Genomic DNA, 20,683 nt, shown 5'->3' on the forward strand with positions numbered 1-20,683 from the left:
ACATCACATCCAAGACCAAGCTCTGTGGTCTTTCATTCGAGGGATCTCTCTTGTTTGGTTCAGGACTTGATGAAGTCCTTTCTAGATCCTCAGAAAAAGGGGTTAAATTTCCCACAAGAACAAAACAAACTAATAAGAAGTTTTTTCGTGGCCCTAGGGATAATAAGCAGCAAAAGAGAAAAAATTGGAGCTTCCGAAGGGATAAGACAAGAAACAACTTTCCTTCTTCCTCCACCGTAGCTGCTAGGGACAAAAAATGACTTTTCTGTCATAATAGGGGTTGGACTGGATCTTTTTTTCCCAACAAAAAAAGTGACAATCTTCCCTTTTCTCCCTGAGCATCCTGCAAATAGACTACAATCCAAAAACTGCTCTTCTAGTCCCTCCAAAAACAAACCCTATACACACTCCCAAAAGAAAGGCAAGGGAAAAGCGCAGGATGCTTCCAGGAATTCTAAAACTTGGGAAGTTACTTGTAACTATTTCAGTACCAAAATCCCGGTATTTCTGAGTGTCTTGTTCCCACACCTTAGTGGCATCAAGACCTACGGGAAAACATTACCGGATCAGGATTCAAAAGAATACAGGAAGCATCCCAGCCACTTCAGGGGCTCAACCCCTTGCAAAAGAACTAAGGTCCTTCCAAATACACTTTTGGGCAAGAAGAATAAAATCCTTGCGTAAGGGACCCATCCTCCTTCCACAAGGCCAGAACTCTCTGAAGTGGGGGTCCAACCAAGTCAGCATTCAAAGCAAACTGGTTGGGCTGAGAGTTGAAAACAGACAGTGGCTACGCAAACCAGCCAATGTCTTCCCTCCTCTGGTGCCTATTCCAGAAATACTGCACAAACGGACCAGGTATCAGGGACGGAGTTTAATTCGGTCCATTACCAGACCTCTCCAAAGAGCAGGATCCCTATCCCAAGAAGTAATGCCCATGGCTCGCCAGTGGTATCTACCAGTTCCCTCGGACCCTATGTCCCAGGGATTAATACAACATCAGTACCCAGAGTTCCTTCCAGTGACTCCCTGGTTACTGAAAGAAAAATGCTTAAAGCAAAGGGATGCTCAGATAGAGTGATAGTTACACTCTTACTGAGTAGAAAAACAGTCACCAGAAAAATCTACACTAAAATATGGAAAAGATTCAGTACCTGGCGGAAACAAAATAATTTTGCTTCTACCTCTACTCCAATTATTTTGGAATTTTTGCAAGATGGAGTAGACAAGGGTGTGGCAGTTAACACCCTCAGGGTACAAATTACAGCTCTTTCCGTTTTTCTAGACACCAGTTTGTCAAAAGATCCACTGGTTAAGATATTTTTGTTAGCCAGGAGTAGGGTTACTCCCATTACTAAAGACAGGTTCCCTCCCTGGAACCTAAATAAGGTCTTAGAGGCATTATCTAAAGATCCTTTTGAACCTATAAAAGAAATTTCTTTAAAGTTTCTATCCTTTAAAAATAACTATTTTGTTAGCCATCACCACAGCTAGAAGAATAGGTGATTTACAGGCTCTGTCTATTAAAGAGCCTTTTATGTTGGTCTTCCCAGATAGGATAGTCCTAAAACCATATCCCTTATATTTACCTAAGGTAGCATCCTCTTTTCATAGGACGCAGGAGATAAATCTACCTTCCTTCTGTGATAAACCACAAAATGACAAGGAAAGAACATTCCATTGTATTGATGTGAGAAGAGCTATTCTCACCTATCTAGAAAGAACAAAAGCTTTCAGGAGATAAAACCATCTACTGGTCCTTCATTCTGGGCCTAGGAAAGGTTTGCAGGCTTCAAAACCTTCACTAGCAAGGTGGATTAGGCAAGCAATTACCACTGCTTATGAATTATCAGGTCTTCCTGCTCCAACCAAGATAAAAGCGCACTCAACAAGAGCAGTCGCCACATCCTGGGCTGAGAAGGCAGGAGCCTCATGGGAAAAAATCCGCACTGCAGCCACCTGGTCTAGTCATGACACCTTCCTGAAGCATTACCGTATTGAAATACTGTCTCAACAAGACCTAGCCTTTGGCCGAAAAGTCTTGCAGGCAGTGGTTACACCCTAAGGTAGGCAGGTCTCTATTATCCTCTCACTGTTGGGCCGTCCTGGAAAGGTGAGGAGAGAAAACCTACCGTTAGTTCACCGGTAACAGTCTTTTCTTACGAGCCTTTCCAGGGCGGCCCGCCTACCCACCCTATTTAAAGGGGTGCATGATGTTATGCATGAGTGTAGGTGATAAATGCCTATAATATTGTCTGAACATTTCCCTCAAAAAATTTAGGTTGTTGGAAGTTACTCTATTACAACTGGGGCTAGAGGGGAAGGTGGGGCCTCCTTTTAAATGTGCTTAATTGAATGTGTTTCCTGTAGGGAGGAGCCTATCATCTCTCACTGTTGGGCTGTCCTGGAAAGGCTCGTAAGAAAAGACCGTTACTGGTGAACTAACGGTAGGTTTTTTTTTATAACCCTTTTTATAGAATTATGACTTCTGTTTTTTTTCTGCACAGGTGGATTGATGAACCATTTTTTGGTCATGCTTGTCTTGTTACAACAATACAACAAAGTTACATGAGAAGCAAGCCATATGGATGTTATAAGTGACTGAAAGTCTTTATTGCAGTTCACTGGAAGATTCACACAGGACACAAGACCTATCCGTGTTCTAAATGTCATGAATGTTTTGAATGCTCTTCAACATTGATCCAACCTCACAGGACAACAAACGAGAAGTAATTTTAGTGCTCTGGAAGTGACAATGTCTTTACTGTAAAGTCCAACCCATGTATATATAAGAAGACAGTTCAGAAGATATTTCTTGTTTGGAATGTGATAAAGGTTTTACAATGGAAGCAAAAGGTATAACACACCAGAAGGTTCACACTGGAGAGAAATCATATCAGTGTTCTGAATGTGATAAAACTTTTACATTGAAGTCAAATCTTATCATACACCAGAGGATTCACACTGGAGAAAAGCTGTATCAGTGTTCTGAATGTGGCAAAGCTTTTACACAGAAGTCACATCTTATCACACATCAGAAGATTCACACTGGAGAGAAGTCATATCAGTGTTCTGAATGTGGCAAAGCTTTTATAACCAAGAAAGAGCTCATCGCACACCAGATGATTCACATTGGAGAGAAGCCATATCAGTGTTCTGAATGTGGCAAAGCTTTTATAACCAAGAAAGAGCTTATCATACACCAGAGGGTTCACACTGGAGAGAAGCCATATCAGTGTTCTGAATGTGGCAAAGCTTTTACACAGAAGTCAAATTTTATCAGACACCAGATGATTCACACTGGAGAGAAGTCATATCAGTGTTCTGAATGTGGCAAAGCTTTTATAACCAAGAAAGAGCTCATCGCACACCAGATGATTCACATTGGAGAGAAGCCATATCAGTGTTCTGAATGTGGCAAAGCTTTTATAACCAAGAAAGAGCTTATCATACACCAGAGGGTTCACACTGGAGAGAAGCCATATCAGTGTTCTGAATGTGGCAAAGCTTTTATACAGAAGTCAGAGCTTATAATACACCAGAGGGTTCACACTGGAGAGAAGCCATATCAGTGTTCTGAATGTGGCAAAGCTTTTACACAGAAGTCAAATTTTATCAGACACCAGATGATTCACACTGGACAGAAGTCATATCAGTGTTCTGAATGTCACAAAGCTTTTATAACCAAGAAAGAGCTCATCACACACCAGATGATTCACATTGGAGAGAAGCCATATCAGTGTTCTGAATGTGGCAAAGCTTTTATAACCAAGAACGAGCTTATCATACACCAGAGGGTTCACACTGGAGAGAAGCCATATCAGTGTTCTGAATGTGGCAAAGCTTTTACACAGAAGTCAGATCTTATCAGACACCAGAGGATTCACACTGGAGAGAAGCCATATCAGTGTTCTGAATGTGGCAAAGCTTTTACACAGAAGTCAGATCTTTTCAGACACCAGAGGATTTACACTGGAGAGAAGTCATATCAGTGTTCTGAATGTGGCAAAGCTTTTACACGGAAGTCAGAGCTTATCAGACACCAGAGGATTCACACTGGAGAGAAGCCATATCAGTGTTCTGAATGTGGCAAAGCTTTTACACAGAAGTCATATCTTATCAGACACCAGAGGGTTCACACTGAAGAGAAGCCATATCAGTGTTCTGAATGTGGCAAAGCTTTTACACGGAAGTCATATCTTATCAGTCACCAGATGATTCACACTGGAGAGAAGCCATATCAGTGTTCTGAATGTGGCAAAGCTTTTACAGTGAAGTCACATCTTATCATACACCAGAGGATTCACACTGGAAGGAAGCCATTTTAATGCATTGAATGTGACAAAGATTATACAGTAAATGCTGTGCTAATGTATCACCAGAGGATTCATAAGCTTCAGCTGCAGAGAGGAAACTCTGGAAGAAGGAGGAATAATAAAGGATTTGCGGATGTCCCATTAGTTTCACAGCCCCAATGTCATCCCACAAGCTAGGGAAGACGTGAAAAGATAAAATGTGACTTTAGAAAATAAAATAAACTAAAATCTGTGAGCAAACTGGAATGTAATGATTGGATACACTAACTGTAGTGCTTAAGTCCATCAGACACACACCTAGAAGGCCTGTAAATATTATACCTTTTTTATTTTTTTCAGATAAGTATCAGTGACTGAACTGTTTTCCTCATGATTCTCATCTTTTTATTTTGTTTTTATGGAGCTTTGACTGAACATGTAATGCATTTTCATCATTCACTAATTGAGCCGTGTTCCCAAGTGTTTTCTTCCTTGCCTGAGCGAATACATGACCAACACTGCCTCAGTATCAGAGACTGGGATGAAATCCATGGGGCATCTTGCCAAGCCTCAGTGGGAGAGTCCATTCCAGGTTCTTCTGACAGTTGATGCACCATAATCCAGGCTTTGGGGCTCCAGCTATGCTCACCTTATCCAAACTTCCTCTCCCATGATCAATGCCTCCTTTCCATGTTTCATCTCCTCTCATGGATGACCGCTTTGCAGGCAGGTCTGTGGTTGGGACACCAGCCAGGGAGAAGTCTCTGTTCAGTAAGAAAGTAACTTTCTAAGCTGCTGTAGGCCTTCAACACTGACTTTCTGCTGTTTATGGGATGCATTTAACAGAACCATTTAATTTCAGCTGGCTACTTTGTGTTACATTTGGTTCTACTGAAAGTCTCAGGGATTCCATCTGGTGAAGAAAGAATGTCCTTGTTGTTTTCTTCCTCTGTCCAGCTATTATTCATCTCCATAGACTATTCACACAGCATAACTGCAAGAGATCTGAGCTTACCAAGTGTGAAGTGTGTTTTGAGGACTGGCATTCCTCCAGTTGGGGTTCACTTTAACCTTTTTGCTGCCTGATCCATTTTTTGCAGTTTTTGCACACGTTTAAAAATCATTTTAGCCTTGAAAATTATGTAAAACCCCCAAACATTATATATTTTCTGAAAGCAGACTCCCTAGAGAATAAAATAGTGGTAGTTCAAATTTATGTCACCCGATATTACCTTAAAGGTATAGGAAACACAAAATTTAAGTAAAAAAAAAAAACAATTAACGTGAACATTAGGGTGAACATTTGCAATAAATTACCCACATTTTGGTAAAATATAAAAGAGCTTGCACTGAGTAAATGGATATCAAATTTGCCAAACCTTAAATTTGTGTGTGCCTGTGAAATGGCAACAAACTTCAGTCCCCTATATTTTCTATAGGCAATGCTTACGGTTCCAGCAGGCTCAACAGCTTCTCCATCCTGAACACACGGCCACCATAGGGACAGCATGGGATCTTCTCCATATCAGATCACACAGAGTGACCGGCAGCTTGGCATATTGGAAACACTCTTTTGAATGTGAAGGAGGAGGAGAAGATAGTGTTCTCTGGGAACAATTCACAAGCGTTTTTTGATTGCTATCTGGTAAGAGACCAATTCAGGTGTTTTCACAAGGCGATTTGGAGCACTGTGGGATTTCCATTTTGTTTTCAGCACATTTGTTATGTTTTGGCATCTTACTTCTTCCATCTGGTAAGGAGGAATTTCACTTGGGGGAGGATTTACACTTTGGATTTGGAAGCACGTTATTTTCAGTTTTCAGTTTCATTCATCACTTCATTTATGGACACTTATGAACTTTTCGTTTATGTTGATATACCACTATGAACCACACGAGTGTGACTAGTTTATGAAGATTTATTTTCTATTCATGATTTATAATTGATGTTTATTGATTTTGTCATCCCATTGATTTGGGTCTTTATCACTGTTGTTTTAGCGTACCCAATTACCGACCACAATGCTTAAAAAGCCCCCTACATGTATCCGTTTAGTGTTATGGAGGAGGTCTGGTGCTAGAATTAATGCTTTCACTCCCGTGTGCATGGCAACATGTGTATCGCAATCAATATTTTCATGCGTAGGTGCCCCCGGCGCATGCGCTTACGTTTCTATGAGCCTCAAAATTTCTTCGGGGGGGGGGGGGGATTATGTGCTTGGGTGTAACCAATTTTTTTGCAAAAAAAATAAAAATATTTGCAATTTTTGTTTTACTTCCCTTTGCAAATTTGCAATTTGTTTTCTGCTACATATTTTTGGTAAAACAAAAATCACAATAAGCGTATTTTGATTGGTTTGCGCAAAAGTTATTGCATCTACTAACTACGGGAAAGATTTTTTTTTTTTTTTTTTACTAGTAATGGCGATGATCTGCGATTTTTAGTGGGACTGTGACAATGCGGTGGAAAGATCGAACCCCTAACTGACATTTTTGACACGTTTGGGGGGACCAGTGACATCACTACAGTGATCAGTGCAAAAAATATGTACTTTTTCTGTAATAATGACACTGGTAGGGAAGGAGTTAACATTGTGGGTGATCAAGGGGTTAAATGTGAGCCTAGGGGAGTGATTCTAAATGTGGGGGGGGGGGGTGTTGCTTGTGAAATGATCATATGGCACTTTTCCACTGCAAGTACCGGCTCGGCTCTACTCGGTCCTGCTTGGCCCAGTTTGCTTTTCCACTGCTGGTACCGCATGGTACGGTGTTGGAACGGTTCGGTACGGTACCGTTTGCTTTTCCACTAAAGTAGTACTAAAGTTAAGTGGGTGTGATAACAACTGGGTGGGTGGGATTCTCTGACCAATCAGTGGCTAGTAGTGACTGCATGCAAAGGATTGTGGGATATGGTACTGGGTATGGTACCTCTTGGAACCACAATTGAGGTGGTACTGTTTTTGAGAGCTGTACCGTTCGGTTCCATGCAGTGGAAAAGCGCCCATAGAGACCTGTGTTCCTATATAGAAGGATCACAGGCACTCTGTGATCATTCCAGAGAGAAGAACGGTCAGCTGTGTTTACAACATCCGACCGTTCTTCTCTCTCAGCGGGGAACAGAGCCGCCTGCCCCGTGCATTGGCTACCCCGCTGCTGAGTGGGGCAGGAACGTGCCGTCGACAGCGTGCGCGCTCTTCCCCTAGCTGCAGGTGCACGACCGAAGTAGGCTTACGTCGGTTTGTGCAGGAGAGCCACACTGCCGCAGTAAAAAGGTGGCGGATGGTCAGCAACAGGTTAATGAGACCTGCAGGGTCTAAAAGATCGGTCATTAGCAAACAAGTTTTTGTTTTTCAGAGTCTCCCCTTGTAACATTTTTATTACTTGTTGATCCTCCCAGTTGATCTATTTTTTTCTACTTCCTATTGAAGGTTAAGCAATTTGGCAAAAAATGGCAGTTGGAGGGGTTGCTTACTGTCAGTTTTAATTCATATGAAGGTTTAACCCTTGGAAAAAAAAACCCTGTTGCTGTAACTGCTTTAGAAGTGTTAGCTGAAGTTGGGCTTTTTTTGTTGTGTCTTACTTATACACAGTTACATAGTTAGTCAGGTTGAAAAAAGATACAAGTCCAGCTGGCTCAACCATTTAAAAAAAAAAAAAAAAACAGTAAAGAAAACCCAACCATACAATCCCATATACACAATCCTATACCCACAGTTGATCCAGAGGAAGGCGAAAAACCCCAGCAAAGTAAGATCCAATTTACTACAGCAGGGGAAAAAATTCCTTCCTGATTCCCAGAGAGGCAATCGGATATTCCCTGGATCAACTTTACCTATAAATATTAGTAGCCATTTATTTTATGTACACCCAGGAAAGAATCTAGGACTTTTTTAAAGCAATCCAGTGCCTTACGGTGAAGAAACCTTTCCGTATTTGGAGACAAAATCTATTTTCCTCTAGACATAAAGAGTTCCCCCTTGTCCTCTGTGTTGACCTTAAAGTAAACAACTCATCGTCAAGTTCACTATATGGACCCCTTATGTATTTATACATGGCGATCATATCCCCCCTTATGTATTTTTTACATGGAGATCATATCCCCCCTTATGTATTTATACATGGAGATCCTATTCCCCCTTATGTATTTATACATGGAGATCATATCCCCCCTTATGTATTTATACATGGTGATCTTATCCCCCCTTATGTATTTATACATGGAGATCATATCCCCCCCTTATGTATTTATACATGGAGATCATATCCCCCCTTATGTATTTATACATGGTGATCATATCCTCCTTATGTATTTATACATGGTGATCATATCTCCCCTTATGTATTTATACATGGAGATCATATCCCCCCTTATGTATTTATACATGGTGATCATATCCCCCCTTATGTATTTATACATGGAGATCATATCCCCCCTTATGTATTTATACATGGTGATCATATCCCCCCTTATGTATTTATACATGGTGATCATATCCTCCTTATGTATTTATACATGGTGATCATATCCCCCCTTATGTATTTATACATGGAGATCATATCCCCCCTTATGTATTTATACATGGTGATCATATCCCCCCTTATGTATTTATACATGGTGATCATATCCCCCCTTATGTATTATACATGGAGATCATATCCCCCCTTAATCTCCTCTTCTCAAGAGAGAATCAATTCAGTTCCTCTAATCTCTCCTCATAGCTGAGCTCCTCCATGCCTCTTATCAGTTTGGTTGCCCTTCTGTCAACTTCTCACGTACCTGACTGATGAGCCCGATCGTGCAGAGGAAGGCCTCCCTTACGTATCTGACTCACAGCCCCTGGTAGAGCAGACAGGTGGCATGAAAGAGCAGAATGGTATGAGGGCCTGGCGGGTCAGCTGTTGGACGGGCAGCTCCAAGGTCCCAGATGCTTTAAAAGGAGACAACCAGCAGAAAGGAGACAACCAGCAGGTAGGAGGATCCCAACAGCAGGCAGGCAGAAGGATGGAACGCCCAAGTCCACACTCACTCTGGGGGCTCACAGGCAAACGGATCAGTTCACAGGCCAGGTCAACAATAGGCAGGCGGCGTGGAATCCAAAGGAGCATGCAGGTTCAAGGTCAGAGGGGAGCCGAGGTCAGGTGCAGGCAGAAAGCAAGGGAAGTCCAAAGTCAAGCCGGGTCGTACAGGAGATCAATCACAGGAGCAGGTAAACAGGAGCAGGGGTCACAGGAAGCTGCAGATCAGACAGCAAAGACATAATGCTGCTGAGGAGTTTAAATAGAGCAGCCTTTTGCCAATCACTACAATTAGTCTGCAGACTCTACACTAAGTTAACCCTTAGGTAGCAGACCCATGACACCTTCTCTGCACTTTCTCCAATTCCCCTGATATCCTTTTTAACCACTTAAGCCCCGGAAGATTTTACCCCCTTCCTGACCAGGGGGTATTTTGCGATTCGGCACTGCGTGATTTTAACAGACAATTGCGCGGTCGTGCGACGCTGTACCTAAACGAATTTGACGTCCTTTTTTTCCCACAAACAGGGCTTTCTTTTGGTGGTATTTGATCACCTGTGCAATTTTTTGATCACGCGCTATAAACAAAAAAAGAGCGTCAATTTTGCAAAAATAACAATATTTTTCACATTTTTTTATATGAAATTCCCCAAAAAAAAAAGTAAAAATCAAAATTTTTTAACATTTTCGGCCAATTTGTTTTCTGCTACATATGTTTGGTAAAAAAAAATCGCAAAAAGCGTATTTTGATTGGTTTGCGCAAAAGTTATCGCGTTTACTAACAAAGGGAAAGATTTTTGTCATTTTTGTTGTTTTTTTTTTTAATGCATAATGGCGGCGATCTGCGATTTTTTTTGCGGGACTGCGACATTGCGGCGGACAGATCGGACCCTTGACTGACATTTTTGACACTTTTGGGGTTACCAGTGACATTTCTACAGTAATCAGTGCTATATATATGCACTGTTACTGTAAAAATACACTGGCAGTGAAGGGGTTAACTTTATTTGAGAGGGAGGGGCTGTGTGTGTCCCTAGGGGCGTGATTCTAACTGTGATTGGCTGTGGCTTGAGGTGTAGTTACACTGATCAATGGATCTACATAGTAGATCCGTATGATCAGTGTCTTTACACAGGGAGAACTGACAGGCAGCTTGTTTACACAAGCTGCCTGCCTTTCTCCCTCTCCCCCGCCGATCGCAGAGTGGCCGGCGGACATCGGGTCCGCCTGTCACACGCGCTCGCTCCCCAGACCCTCCCAGGCTAGTGACGTACCGGTACGTCACTCTGCCTGTGAGGGGCTGACCGCCGCAGTATATAGTCGTGCGGCGGTCGGCAAGTGGTTAAGAATTGGAGCCCAAAACTGAACTGCATATTCCAGATGAGGTCTTACTAATGATTTGTACAGGGGAAAAATTATATCTCTCTCTCTGGAGTCCATGCCTCTTTTAATACAAGAAAGGACTTTGCTTGCTTTGGAAACTGCAGCTTGGCATTGCATGTTATTATTAAGCTTAGGATCTATCAGAACACCCAGATACTTCTCCGCCATGGATTCCCCCAGATCCTTCTCCGCTATGGATTTCCCCAGATCCTTCTCTGCTATGGATTCCCCCAGATCCTTCTCCGCTATGGATTCCCCCAGTTCGACTCCCCCTAGTTTGTATGATTCATGCATATTCTTACCCCCCAAGTGCATAACTTTACATTTATCAACATTAAACCTCATTTACCACATAATTGACCAATGAAACAGTGCATTGAGGTCAGTTTGTAAGTTGGAGACATCCTGTAAGGAAGTTATTCCACTGCAAAGCTTGGTGTCATCTGCAAAGACTGAAATTGTACTTTTATTCCCAGACCCGATATAATTTATAAAGATATTAAAAAGTAAGGGTCCCAACACTGAACCTTGGGGTACACCACTGATAACCTTACACCATTCAGAGTAAGAATCATTGACCACTACTCTCCGAATTCTATATTTTAGCCAATTTTCTATCCAATTACAAACCGATCTTTCCAAGCCTGTAGACTTTACCTTACACATTAGCTTATAATCTATCTAAGACTTCCCTGTACAGGGTGACAACGCTGCTGTGTAATGTTACTGCAGAATGATGGGGGTTGTCACCCTGTTACAGAAGGTGGGAAAATAACAGATCTATGGACAGGATAACAGATGATAAAATGATGTTGCAGAGGGAACTCTGGGAATGATAATGACAGATTGCATTACACATTAAGTTAGCAGACTTCCTGCTGTTGGTCTTATGTATGAATTGTGTTCTGATATTTACTGTCCTGCTGTAAAAGGTGTAAATGATTGCCCACATCTTTCCTGTAGTAGCCGGGACTACAAACTCATATTAGGAATATTAGGATGGGCACCTACCCAAGGGGGTCACCTTTTTGGTTTTAGGAGAAACATTTCACATGGATTCTTAAATTCCATTAATGACACCGACAAGGGAAGTCTCACTTACCTCGCTAACAATAGGAGAGCCAATCACAGGCCAGTAACATTTCATGGTTTCTCAATGTAATTGCAGAATGTTTAATCCCCATTGGTCCAATGGATTCCTAGTCCTTCCAGATAAAATATACTTCTTGTGTGGAAGGAGCACCCTAAAATATCTTCCCTTCAATTCCACCCATAGCTGTACTTTAGGTTATGTTGCCCCTCCCATATCTGTAAGGGAAAGCCTCAATTTCTCCCAATACTCCCCTGGCCTTCCAGTGAGAAGAAACATTTTCTCTGGAGTGGAAATGTTTTATGCAGTGAGCCCTTCATAGACGGGATGGGGAATCTAAGTAATCTCAGATAATTAGGATGAACCCGTGTACTGGAGTCATGGATCAGATAACCAATGAGACCATTGATGTTATAGCAGAGCTGACAGCAGAAGTGTCTCCATCACCTAAGGTGGTGTCACAGAACTGCATGGCTGCTGACTATCTCTGGGAAGCCCAAGGTGGAGTCTACAATCTGGTGTCACATAGAGAGTGTTGTACATTTATTTTATATCATGAGGATCTCAGAAGGAGATATCTACACAAGGTAAAGGAGATCCAACAGGTACCTAGGTGGGGGGAAGTGGGATCCATTGTCTTGGATGGGTTTAGTTGGAACTTGGTTGAGTAATATGGGGGGTTTCCTTCTTAAGCCATTAGTTGTTACTATAGTTGTGATAATAATTTTCTACATTGGTGCGGTTCTTTCTTTTACTGCCAGAGTTGATTGTACATTTTTTATGCACATGGATAAATTTACATTTTTAGGCCAGATGATTATTTAAAACTCACAAACATTTTTATTTTTTTTTCTCAAAGCAGAGACTCTGGAGAATAAAATGTTGGTAGTTTTTAATTTTTTATGTCGGAGGATATTGGCACAATTTTTTATCAAATGCACATTTTCTGTAAAGAAAAGAAGCACTGCAGATAATTTTAGTGCCCACAAACACAATTTATTACCCAATTTCTTTGGTGAAATATAAAATATGAGGTTTGTGTCTTGTATATAGATACCAAACATGTCAAACTCTAAAAATTGGATGGACTTGTGAAATGGTGACAAACTTCAATACCAAAAATGTCCCATAGGTGACGCTCTAAAATCCTTTACAGGTCATCAGTTTAAATAGTTATCCATGAATGATGTCCCTAGAGTTATTCCTCTCACTCTGGTGTGAGCAGCGATATGTAAGATGTGTCGTGTGATTGTTGTTTTCCTACATAACCGCACCCAACACTGACATTTCGTATATGTACACAGGAACTGAGGGGTTATATTTATTTTTGTGTGTTTTTTTTATTTACAGTGTGATACTTTGTTTTTTTTTACTTTTTCCTCAACTTTATTTCTATCACATAGGGGGTTGATAGCCCCTCATGTGATAGCATATTGCTGGTCACAGGTCCTCTTTAAAGAGACGTTAGACCGCTAATGTCACCTCTGTACCCCAAAAACGATGGTCAAGCACAGATTTGAGTGAAAGTGTTACACTAATGTACATCTGCCAGATCTGTATCTGAGGAGACCATAAAAGCAGCATTAGAAAGAAATGTGAGCATGGCTTCAGTCAGGCGATGGTCCTGGTGGTCATGGTCTTGTTCTCCTTCAGGTCCTCTAACCTTGTAGATGGGGACATGGACTTGTTGTGTGGGAATGAGCAGGAGGGGCTCGGGGTTATCTTCTACCCAATGAGCTTGTTATGGATAAAAGATTAAAGTGTCTTCTGGGAATTTACAGGGATTTGGATGTTTAGAGGGTTATATAAGTGGGCGGGGCTGGTATTAATGAGGGGTGTGTCATATGTTAATCAGTTTCTTAGCATAGATGATATAAATATATCCTTGAAATGTAAACAATCTATCTATTTTCTTCTGTTGGTAAAGTGTCACATATATATGATTAATAAAGTTGGATGATATTTTCACCGCACAATACTGTGGTCTGGGTTCTTCTACAACACATCCACCCAAAAATGTAATCTTCCAGTTATAGGAGTCTGGTGGAATGGGTGACAAGCTGATTGTATCTCTTCCGTCCCTTGTACATGGGGGGTCCAGCCCCTGTATGTGTAATGCTGGCAGTATAATACACCTGGTAGGCACAGGTACAGCGTCCACCCTCGCTGCCTGCAGCCTGTCAAAGTCTACACTACAGCTGGACTGGGCTAAATGCTGCACCACGTTTTCCTCGTTTTTAGGGCACTCTGCGTTCAGGGAGAAATGCCCGTCATCCTGATCAGACAAAGCATAAAGCAGATGTAGGCAGGTGCAGTCTTCTTCCTCCACTGTAGGTGGCGCCCAACCAGAGTGGGATCACAGCCTGGAGAGGAAATCAGGGGAAACGTGGTCTCTCTGTGGCTTCCTGGACTCAGTGTGTAATAAAGGGTCCACTTGAGTCCTGGAGCCATTTTTTTTATGTTTTTTATTTTTCTTGTTTACATGTTTCAAAAATAATTTTATATCCTGAAGATTACTTAAAACCCCCAATATATTATATATCTATTGACAGCAGACACCCTAGAGAATAAAATGTTGGTAGTTCTAATTAATTTATGTTACATGATATTACAGCAATGGTTTATAAAAGGCAAAATTTTAGTAAAAAAATACATTAAAGTTATTTCTTGGCACATAAATGCAATTTAACCTCTTTAGCTTCAGAAGGTCCCCCCCCCCCCCCTCCTTCATGACCAGGGCATTTTTTACTATTCTGCACTGCGCTATTTTAACTGCCAATTGCACGGTCATGCAGCGCTGTACCCAAATTAAGTTTACATAATTTTTTTCACAAAAACAAAGATTTTATTTGGTGATATTTGCTAACTACTGGGGTTTCTATTTTTTATTATATAAATGATACATTTGGGAAAAAAAAAAAACATTTTATACTTTCTATTATAAAAAAAATATCCAATAAAATCAAATTTTTTCATAAATTTAAAAAATATATATATATTTTTTTTTACCAAAGACATGTAGCAGAATACAATACAGTCTACAAACTATGGGATATATACTGGAATTTACACAGCTTTTACTTTCTGACTGCCTATTACATTTCTTGAAGTACTAAAATGCCATGGCAGTACATAAACCCCCAAAATTACCCCTTTTCGGAATGTAGACGCCCCAGAGGTATTTGCTGAGAGACATGGTGAGTGCATGGAAGATTTTATTTATCGCAAAAAGGTATTTAAATATGACAAAAAAATAGTTTTTCTTTTTGTACACAAAGTTGTCACTTTAATGAGATATTTCTCACACAAGCCATGGATATATGTGGCATTACACCCCAAAACACATTCTGCTACTTCTCCTGAGTATGGGGATCCCACATGTGAGAGAGGTTTTGGCAGTCTAGCCACATACAGGTCCCCAAAATCCAATGACTACCTTCAGGCTTTCAAAGGGCGTATTTCTCTTCCTCATTACCTATCACAGTTTCGTGAGGTCCTGAAATGCCAGGATAGAACAAACACCCCCAAATCACCCCCTTTTTGGAAAGTAAACACCCCAAAGTATTGGATAAGAGGCATGGTGAGTGACGTTTGGTGACAATGTGATCAGTTACACCCACTTATGTTTTATTTCACCATTACTTTTCTTTTATATCAGTGTTTTCACTTCAGTACATGAAATAATCTGATATCTGAGGGAAATCTGAGAGCGATATGAAGACTTTGTGGCGTTATATTGTATGTTCATATGTCTGTGTGTACATCAGACCGAAAAGAGGGACAGAGAAATATGGAGTCCTACAAGGGAGAGTGATGGGAGATATGATAAAATACAATCTCATTACCTCCTCCGCTGATACTTCCAGCAACGTCTTCTCTATAATTCCTCCCACATAGAGCTTCCTGTCTGTACCTAACTTCACTTCCTGTCTGTACCTCACTTCCTGTCTGTACCTCACTTCACTTCCTGTCTGTACTTCACTTCTTGTTTGTACCTCACATCACTTCCTGTCTGTACCTAACTTCACTTCCTGTCTGTACCTCACTTCCTGTCTGTACCTCACTTCACTTCCTGTCTGTACTTCACTTCTTGTTTGTACCTCACATCACTTCCTGTCTGTACCTAACTTCACTTCCTGTCTGTACCTCACTTCACTTCCTGTCTGTACCTCACTTCCTATCTCTACTTCACTTCTTCCTGTCTATACTTCACTTCACTTTCTCTCTGTACCTTACCTCACTTCCTGTCTGTACTGCACTTCACTTCCTGTCTGTACTGCACTTCACTTCCTGTCTGTACCTTACATCACTTCCTGTCTTTCAGAGAGATTTCCTTTCTCTGTATAAGTGAGATCACCACCTTGTGGAGCTCAGAAGAACTGCAGCCACAAGAAGAATCACAGGAAACTAAAACCAAACTGTGTACAATTAAAGGAAGATTTATTAACCTCTTGACCTCTGGAAGGTTTTACCCCCTTCATGTCCAGGGCTTGTTTTGCAATTCAGTACTGTGCTACTTTAACCACTTCAATCCTGGGAACTTTTACCTCCTTCCTGTCCAGGCTAGATTTCAGCTTTCAGAGCTGTCACACTTTGAATGACAATTAAGCGGTCATGCAATACTGTACCCATTAGAGTTTTTTTATCATTATTGTCACACAAATAGAGCGTTGTTTTGGTGGTATTTAATCACCGCTGGGTCTTTTATTGTTTGCTAAATAAATGAAAAACTACAGAAAATTTTGAAAAAAAAAAAAGTTTTTCTTTCCTGTTACTGTTATAACATTTTGCAAAATAATAATCTTCCTTCAGAAATTAAGGCCAAAATGTATTCTGCTAATTTTTTGATGAAAATGACCCAAATCAGTGTATATTATTTAGTCTGTAGTAAAGTTATCGAGTCCACAAAATACTGTATGAGTAACTACTGAAAATCAATCAATCCTGATGTACTGACGGCCGATCTCATTTCTTCAGGCCTGAAAATGCCTGGACGGTACAAATACCCCTCCCCCCAAAAAAAATTATAACTTTTGGAAAGTAGAAAGTCCAAGGTATTTAGTAAAAGGCGTGGCAAGTTTTTTGAAGTTATAATTTTTTGTCACAATTTTTGGGAAAATTAAAAAAACATTTATTTTTCACATTTTTTTTAACATATTGTCATCAGTGCTCTACAACATTATCATATAATGGGTGTGATGGTGATCAGGGACACTAACTGGTGACAGTATGTAAAAAAATGTATATATATATATATATATATATATATTAATAAATAATAATATTTTTTCCGTTTTTATTGCTTTTTTTTTCACAATCTTTTTTTTTTTTTTTACAAATTATAATTGTTTATACCAGTAAATTTTACTAATATGATTAACCATTTTTACTGAATGAATGATTCATTTGGTCTGTTTTGTTGTGATTAGCTGTGATTGGTCACATTTAATCACATGGTACAGATGGGCTGTGATTGGCCCTGTCTCTACCATGTGATCAGTGTGATCAATCACAGCTAGCTACACAATTGTACACAATGCATGGTATGAAAGAAAGCCATCCATTGTTTACAAATGTTATGTGATCTGCTGTGATTGGTCACAGTGATCACATGGTACAGGCAGCCGGTACACTGATCAGTCATTCATGGATGCAGCAGAGAACACGGACATATGATGAATCGGGTCTTTGGACCAATATGACTGCAATTCATTATTTTTTGCAATGCCCATGTTAAGGGTTAGGCCCAAAAAGTATTACATTCAGATAAAATCCCAATAAATGTATATTAATTGGTTTGTGTGAAAGTTATATTGTCTACAAATGATGATGTATATACTGGAATTTACGCAGCTTTACTTTCTGATGCCCTATCACATTTCTTGAGGCAGTAAAATGTAAAGACAGTACAAACATCCCCCAAAGGACCCCTTTTTGGAAGGTATTTGCTGAGAGAAATGTGGAATCCATGGAAAATTTCATTTTTTGCCAATAAGTGGTTGGAAAAAGAAAAATCTATTTTTTTTTTACACAGAGTTGTCATTTTAATGAGATATTTCTCACACATGCAATGGATATATGTGGAATTACACCCCAAAACACATTCGGCTACTTCTCCTGAATATGGGGATCCCACATGTGAGAGACTTTTTGGCAGTCTAGCCACATACAGGTCCCCAAAATCCAATGACCACCTTCAGGCTTTCAAGACACATTGAGTTTCCTGACTACCTATCACATTTTCGGAGGCTCCTAAATGCTAGGTCCAGAAAACACCCCCTAAATGATCCCTTTTTGGAATGTATACATCCCACAGTATTTGCTGAGAGGAATGTTGAGTCCATGGAAGATCTTTTTTTTGCTACAAGTGTATTGTCATTGAAGTGCATGAAACACATTATTTTCTCCTATCTATGCCTGGCCATTGCAGCAGAGAACACGGGGATATGATGAATCGGGTCTGTGCAGGGCTGGCGCTACCTATAGGCAAGGTAGGCACCGGCCTAGAGCGCACATCAGTAGGGGATGCCACATCGGTGTGCCGCTGCAGTGTTAAGCAAGCGAGCCGCCCTATTGCTGCCAGTGTTTTGCCCTGTCTTCTCGCCCGCAACTACTCCTCTTCCCCTTCCTAAGCCTTTGCAGTGATGTGCAGGGCTCGGTGCTTTCTGCCTCTGCTGTGGGGGCACTCTGCAGGTTCAGAGCCCCCTTCCGCCGGGACAACACTGTCAACATCCGTCTGCTGGAAACATACTGCATCCCCAGCCCAGCCTGCCTTTAGTATCTGTGTCTTCAAATAACTGTGGAGCCCCAGCAGTAGTGAGAACAGGAGAGGAAGAGAGCCGGGACAAAACCCCTCCTCCCTTCTCCTTTCCCCGGGCAATCTGAGATGTCTGCTGTTTCTCCTCAGCTCCATTCCCCTCCCCATGAGGCCACCTGCACATGTAGTGGAGCCTGTAGAACAGGCAGCATGTCCCGCCTGGTGCTGCAGCCCAATCAGAGGAAGGTAGCTGACAGACACGTCACCAGAACTCAAACCATGTGTGCAGGATCTAAGCCGGGAACCATGACACCAGGGATGGCCGGAGATCACAGAAGCATTGGGAGAGTGACTGTTACCTGACCTCCTGGCCAGCGGAGGACACCAAAGAGCAGCTGCATGGTGCTGGCAAGGACTCCGAGTTCTAAACAATACTACCCACAGCCTGCCCACTGCTGAAGAGAGGAGAGCCCAGATGAGATGAACGATGAAGCCAAGAAGAGGTACGGATCAGGATGCATCTGATCTACATCAAGCTGTCTGTGTGGGGGATGGGAGGAAGGGAGTGTTAGTAGGGAAGGAAGTAGGAATCAGGTAAATCAGTGTATGAGTCAGGTAGATCAGTGTATGAGTCAGGTAGGTCACTGTATGTGTCAGGTAGGTCAGTGTATGAGTCAGGTAGGTCACTGTATGTGTCAGGTAGGTCAGTGTATGAGTCAGGTAGGTCACTGTATGTGTCAGGTAAGTCAGTGTATGAGTCAGGTAGATCAGTGTATGAGTCAGGTAGGTCACTGTATGTGTCAGGTAGGTCAGTGTATGAGTCAGGTAGGTCACTGTATGTGTCAGGTAGGTCAGTGTATGAGTCAGGTAGGTCAGTGTATGAGTCAGGTAGGTCACTGTATGTGTCAGGTAGGTCAGTGTATGAGTCAGGTAGGTCACTGTATGTGTCAGGTAAGTCAGTGTATGAGTCAGGTAGATCAGTGTATGAGTCAGGTAGGTCACTGTATGTGTCAGGTAGGTCAGTGTATGAGTCAGGTAGGTCACTGTATGTGTCAGGTAGGTCAGTGTATGAGTCAGGTAGGTCAGTGTATGAGTCAGGTAGGTCAGTGTATGAGTCAGGTAGGTCACTGTATGTGTCAGGTAGGTCAGTGTATGAGTCAGGTAGATCAGTGTATGAGTCAGGTAGGTCAGTGTATGAGTCAGGTAGGTCAGTGTATGAGTCAGGTAGGTCACTGTATGTGTCAGGTAGGTCAGTGTATGTGTCAGGTAGGTCAGTGTATGAGTCAGGTAGGTCACTGTATGTGTCAGGTAGGTCAGTGTATGAGTCAGGTAGGTCACTGTATGTGTCAGGTAGGTCAGTGTATGAGTCAGGTAGGTCACTGTATGTGTCAGGTAGGTCAGTGTATGTGTCAGGTAGGTCAGTGTATGAGTCAGGTAGGTCAGTGTATGAGTCAGGTAGGTCAGTGTATGTGTCAGGTAGGTCAGTGTATGAGTCAGGTAGGTCACTGTATGTGTCAGGTAGGTCAGTGTATGAGTCAGGTAGGTCAGTGTATGTGTCAGGTAAGTCAGTGTATGAGTCAGGTAGGTCAGTGTATGTGTCAGGTAAGTCAGTGTATGAGTCAGGTAGGTCAGTGTATGTGTCAGGTAGGTCAGTGTATGTGTCATTTAAGTCAGTGTATGTGTCAGGTAGGTCAGTGTATGAGTCAGGTAGGTCAGTGTATGAGTCAGGTAGGTCACTGTATGTGTCAGGTAAGTCAGTGTATGAGTCAGGTAGGTCAGTGTATGTGTCAGGTAAGTCAGTGTATGAGTCAGGTAGGTCAGTGTATGTGTCAGGTAGGTCAGTGTATGAGTCAGGTAGGTCAGTGTAGTGGTCAAGTAGGTCAGTGTAGGGGCGAGGTAGGTCAGTGTATCTGTCAGGTAGGTCAGTGTAGGGGCGAGGTAGGTCGGTGTAGTGGTCAGGTAGGTCAGTATAAGGGTGGGGTAGGTTAGTGTAGGGAGCAGGCAGGTCAGTGTAGTGGTTTGGTAGGTCAGTTTAGGTAGGTCAGTGTAGAGGCAGGTAGGTCATATGCATTACATGGGCAGGGCAAAGGGGGTGGAGTCAAGGGCGTAGCCAGGGGGAGCGGAAAAATTTGGTTTTGCCTAG

General features: G+C 41.7%; 2 protein-coding genes across 2 annotated transcripts in view; one reads left to right on the top strand and one right to left on the bottom strand.

Annotated features, from left to right (window-relative positions):
• Positions 1 to 4,328, top strand: part of LOC309546815 (uncharacterized protein) — a gene marked incomplete at its 3' end in the record, with an annotated part of 74,497 nt that extends 70,169 nt beyond the window's left edge. The window contains exon 8 of the mRNA XM_082246500.1: positions 2,844 to 4,328. Within this exon, the coding sequence (XP_082102626.1) occupies positions 2,844 to 4,328 (1,485 nt within the window). The remainder of the gene's footprint in view (positions 1 to 2,843) is intronic.
• Positions 1 to 20,683, bottom strand: part of LOC309548369 (uncharacterized protein) — a gene marked incomplete at its 3' end in the record, with an annotated part of 923,844 nt that overhangs the window by 351,940 nt on the left and 551,221 nt on the right.

The sequence above is a fragment of the Pelophylax lessonae genome (assembly GCF_965119305.1).
Source record: "Pelophylax lessonae genome assembly, chromosome: 2".
Lineage (NCBI taxonomy): Eukaryota > Metazoa > Chordata > Amphibia > Anura > Ranidae > Pelophylax > Pelophylax lessonae.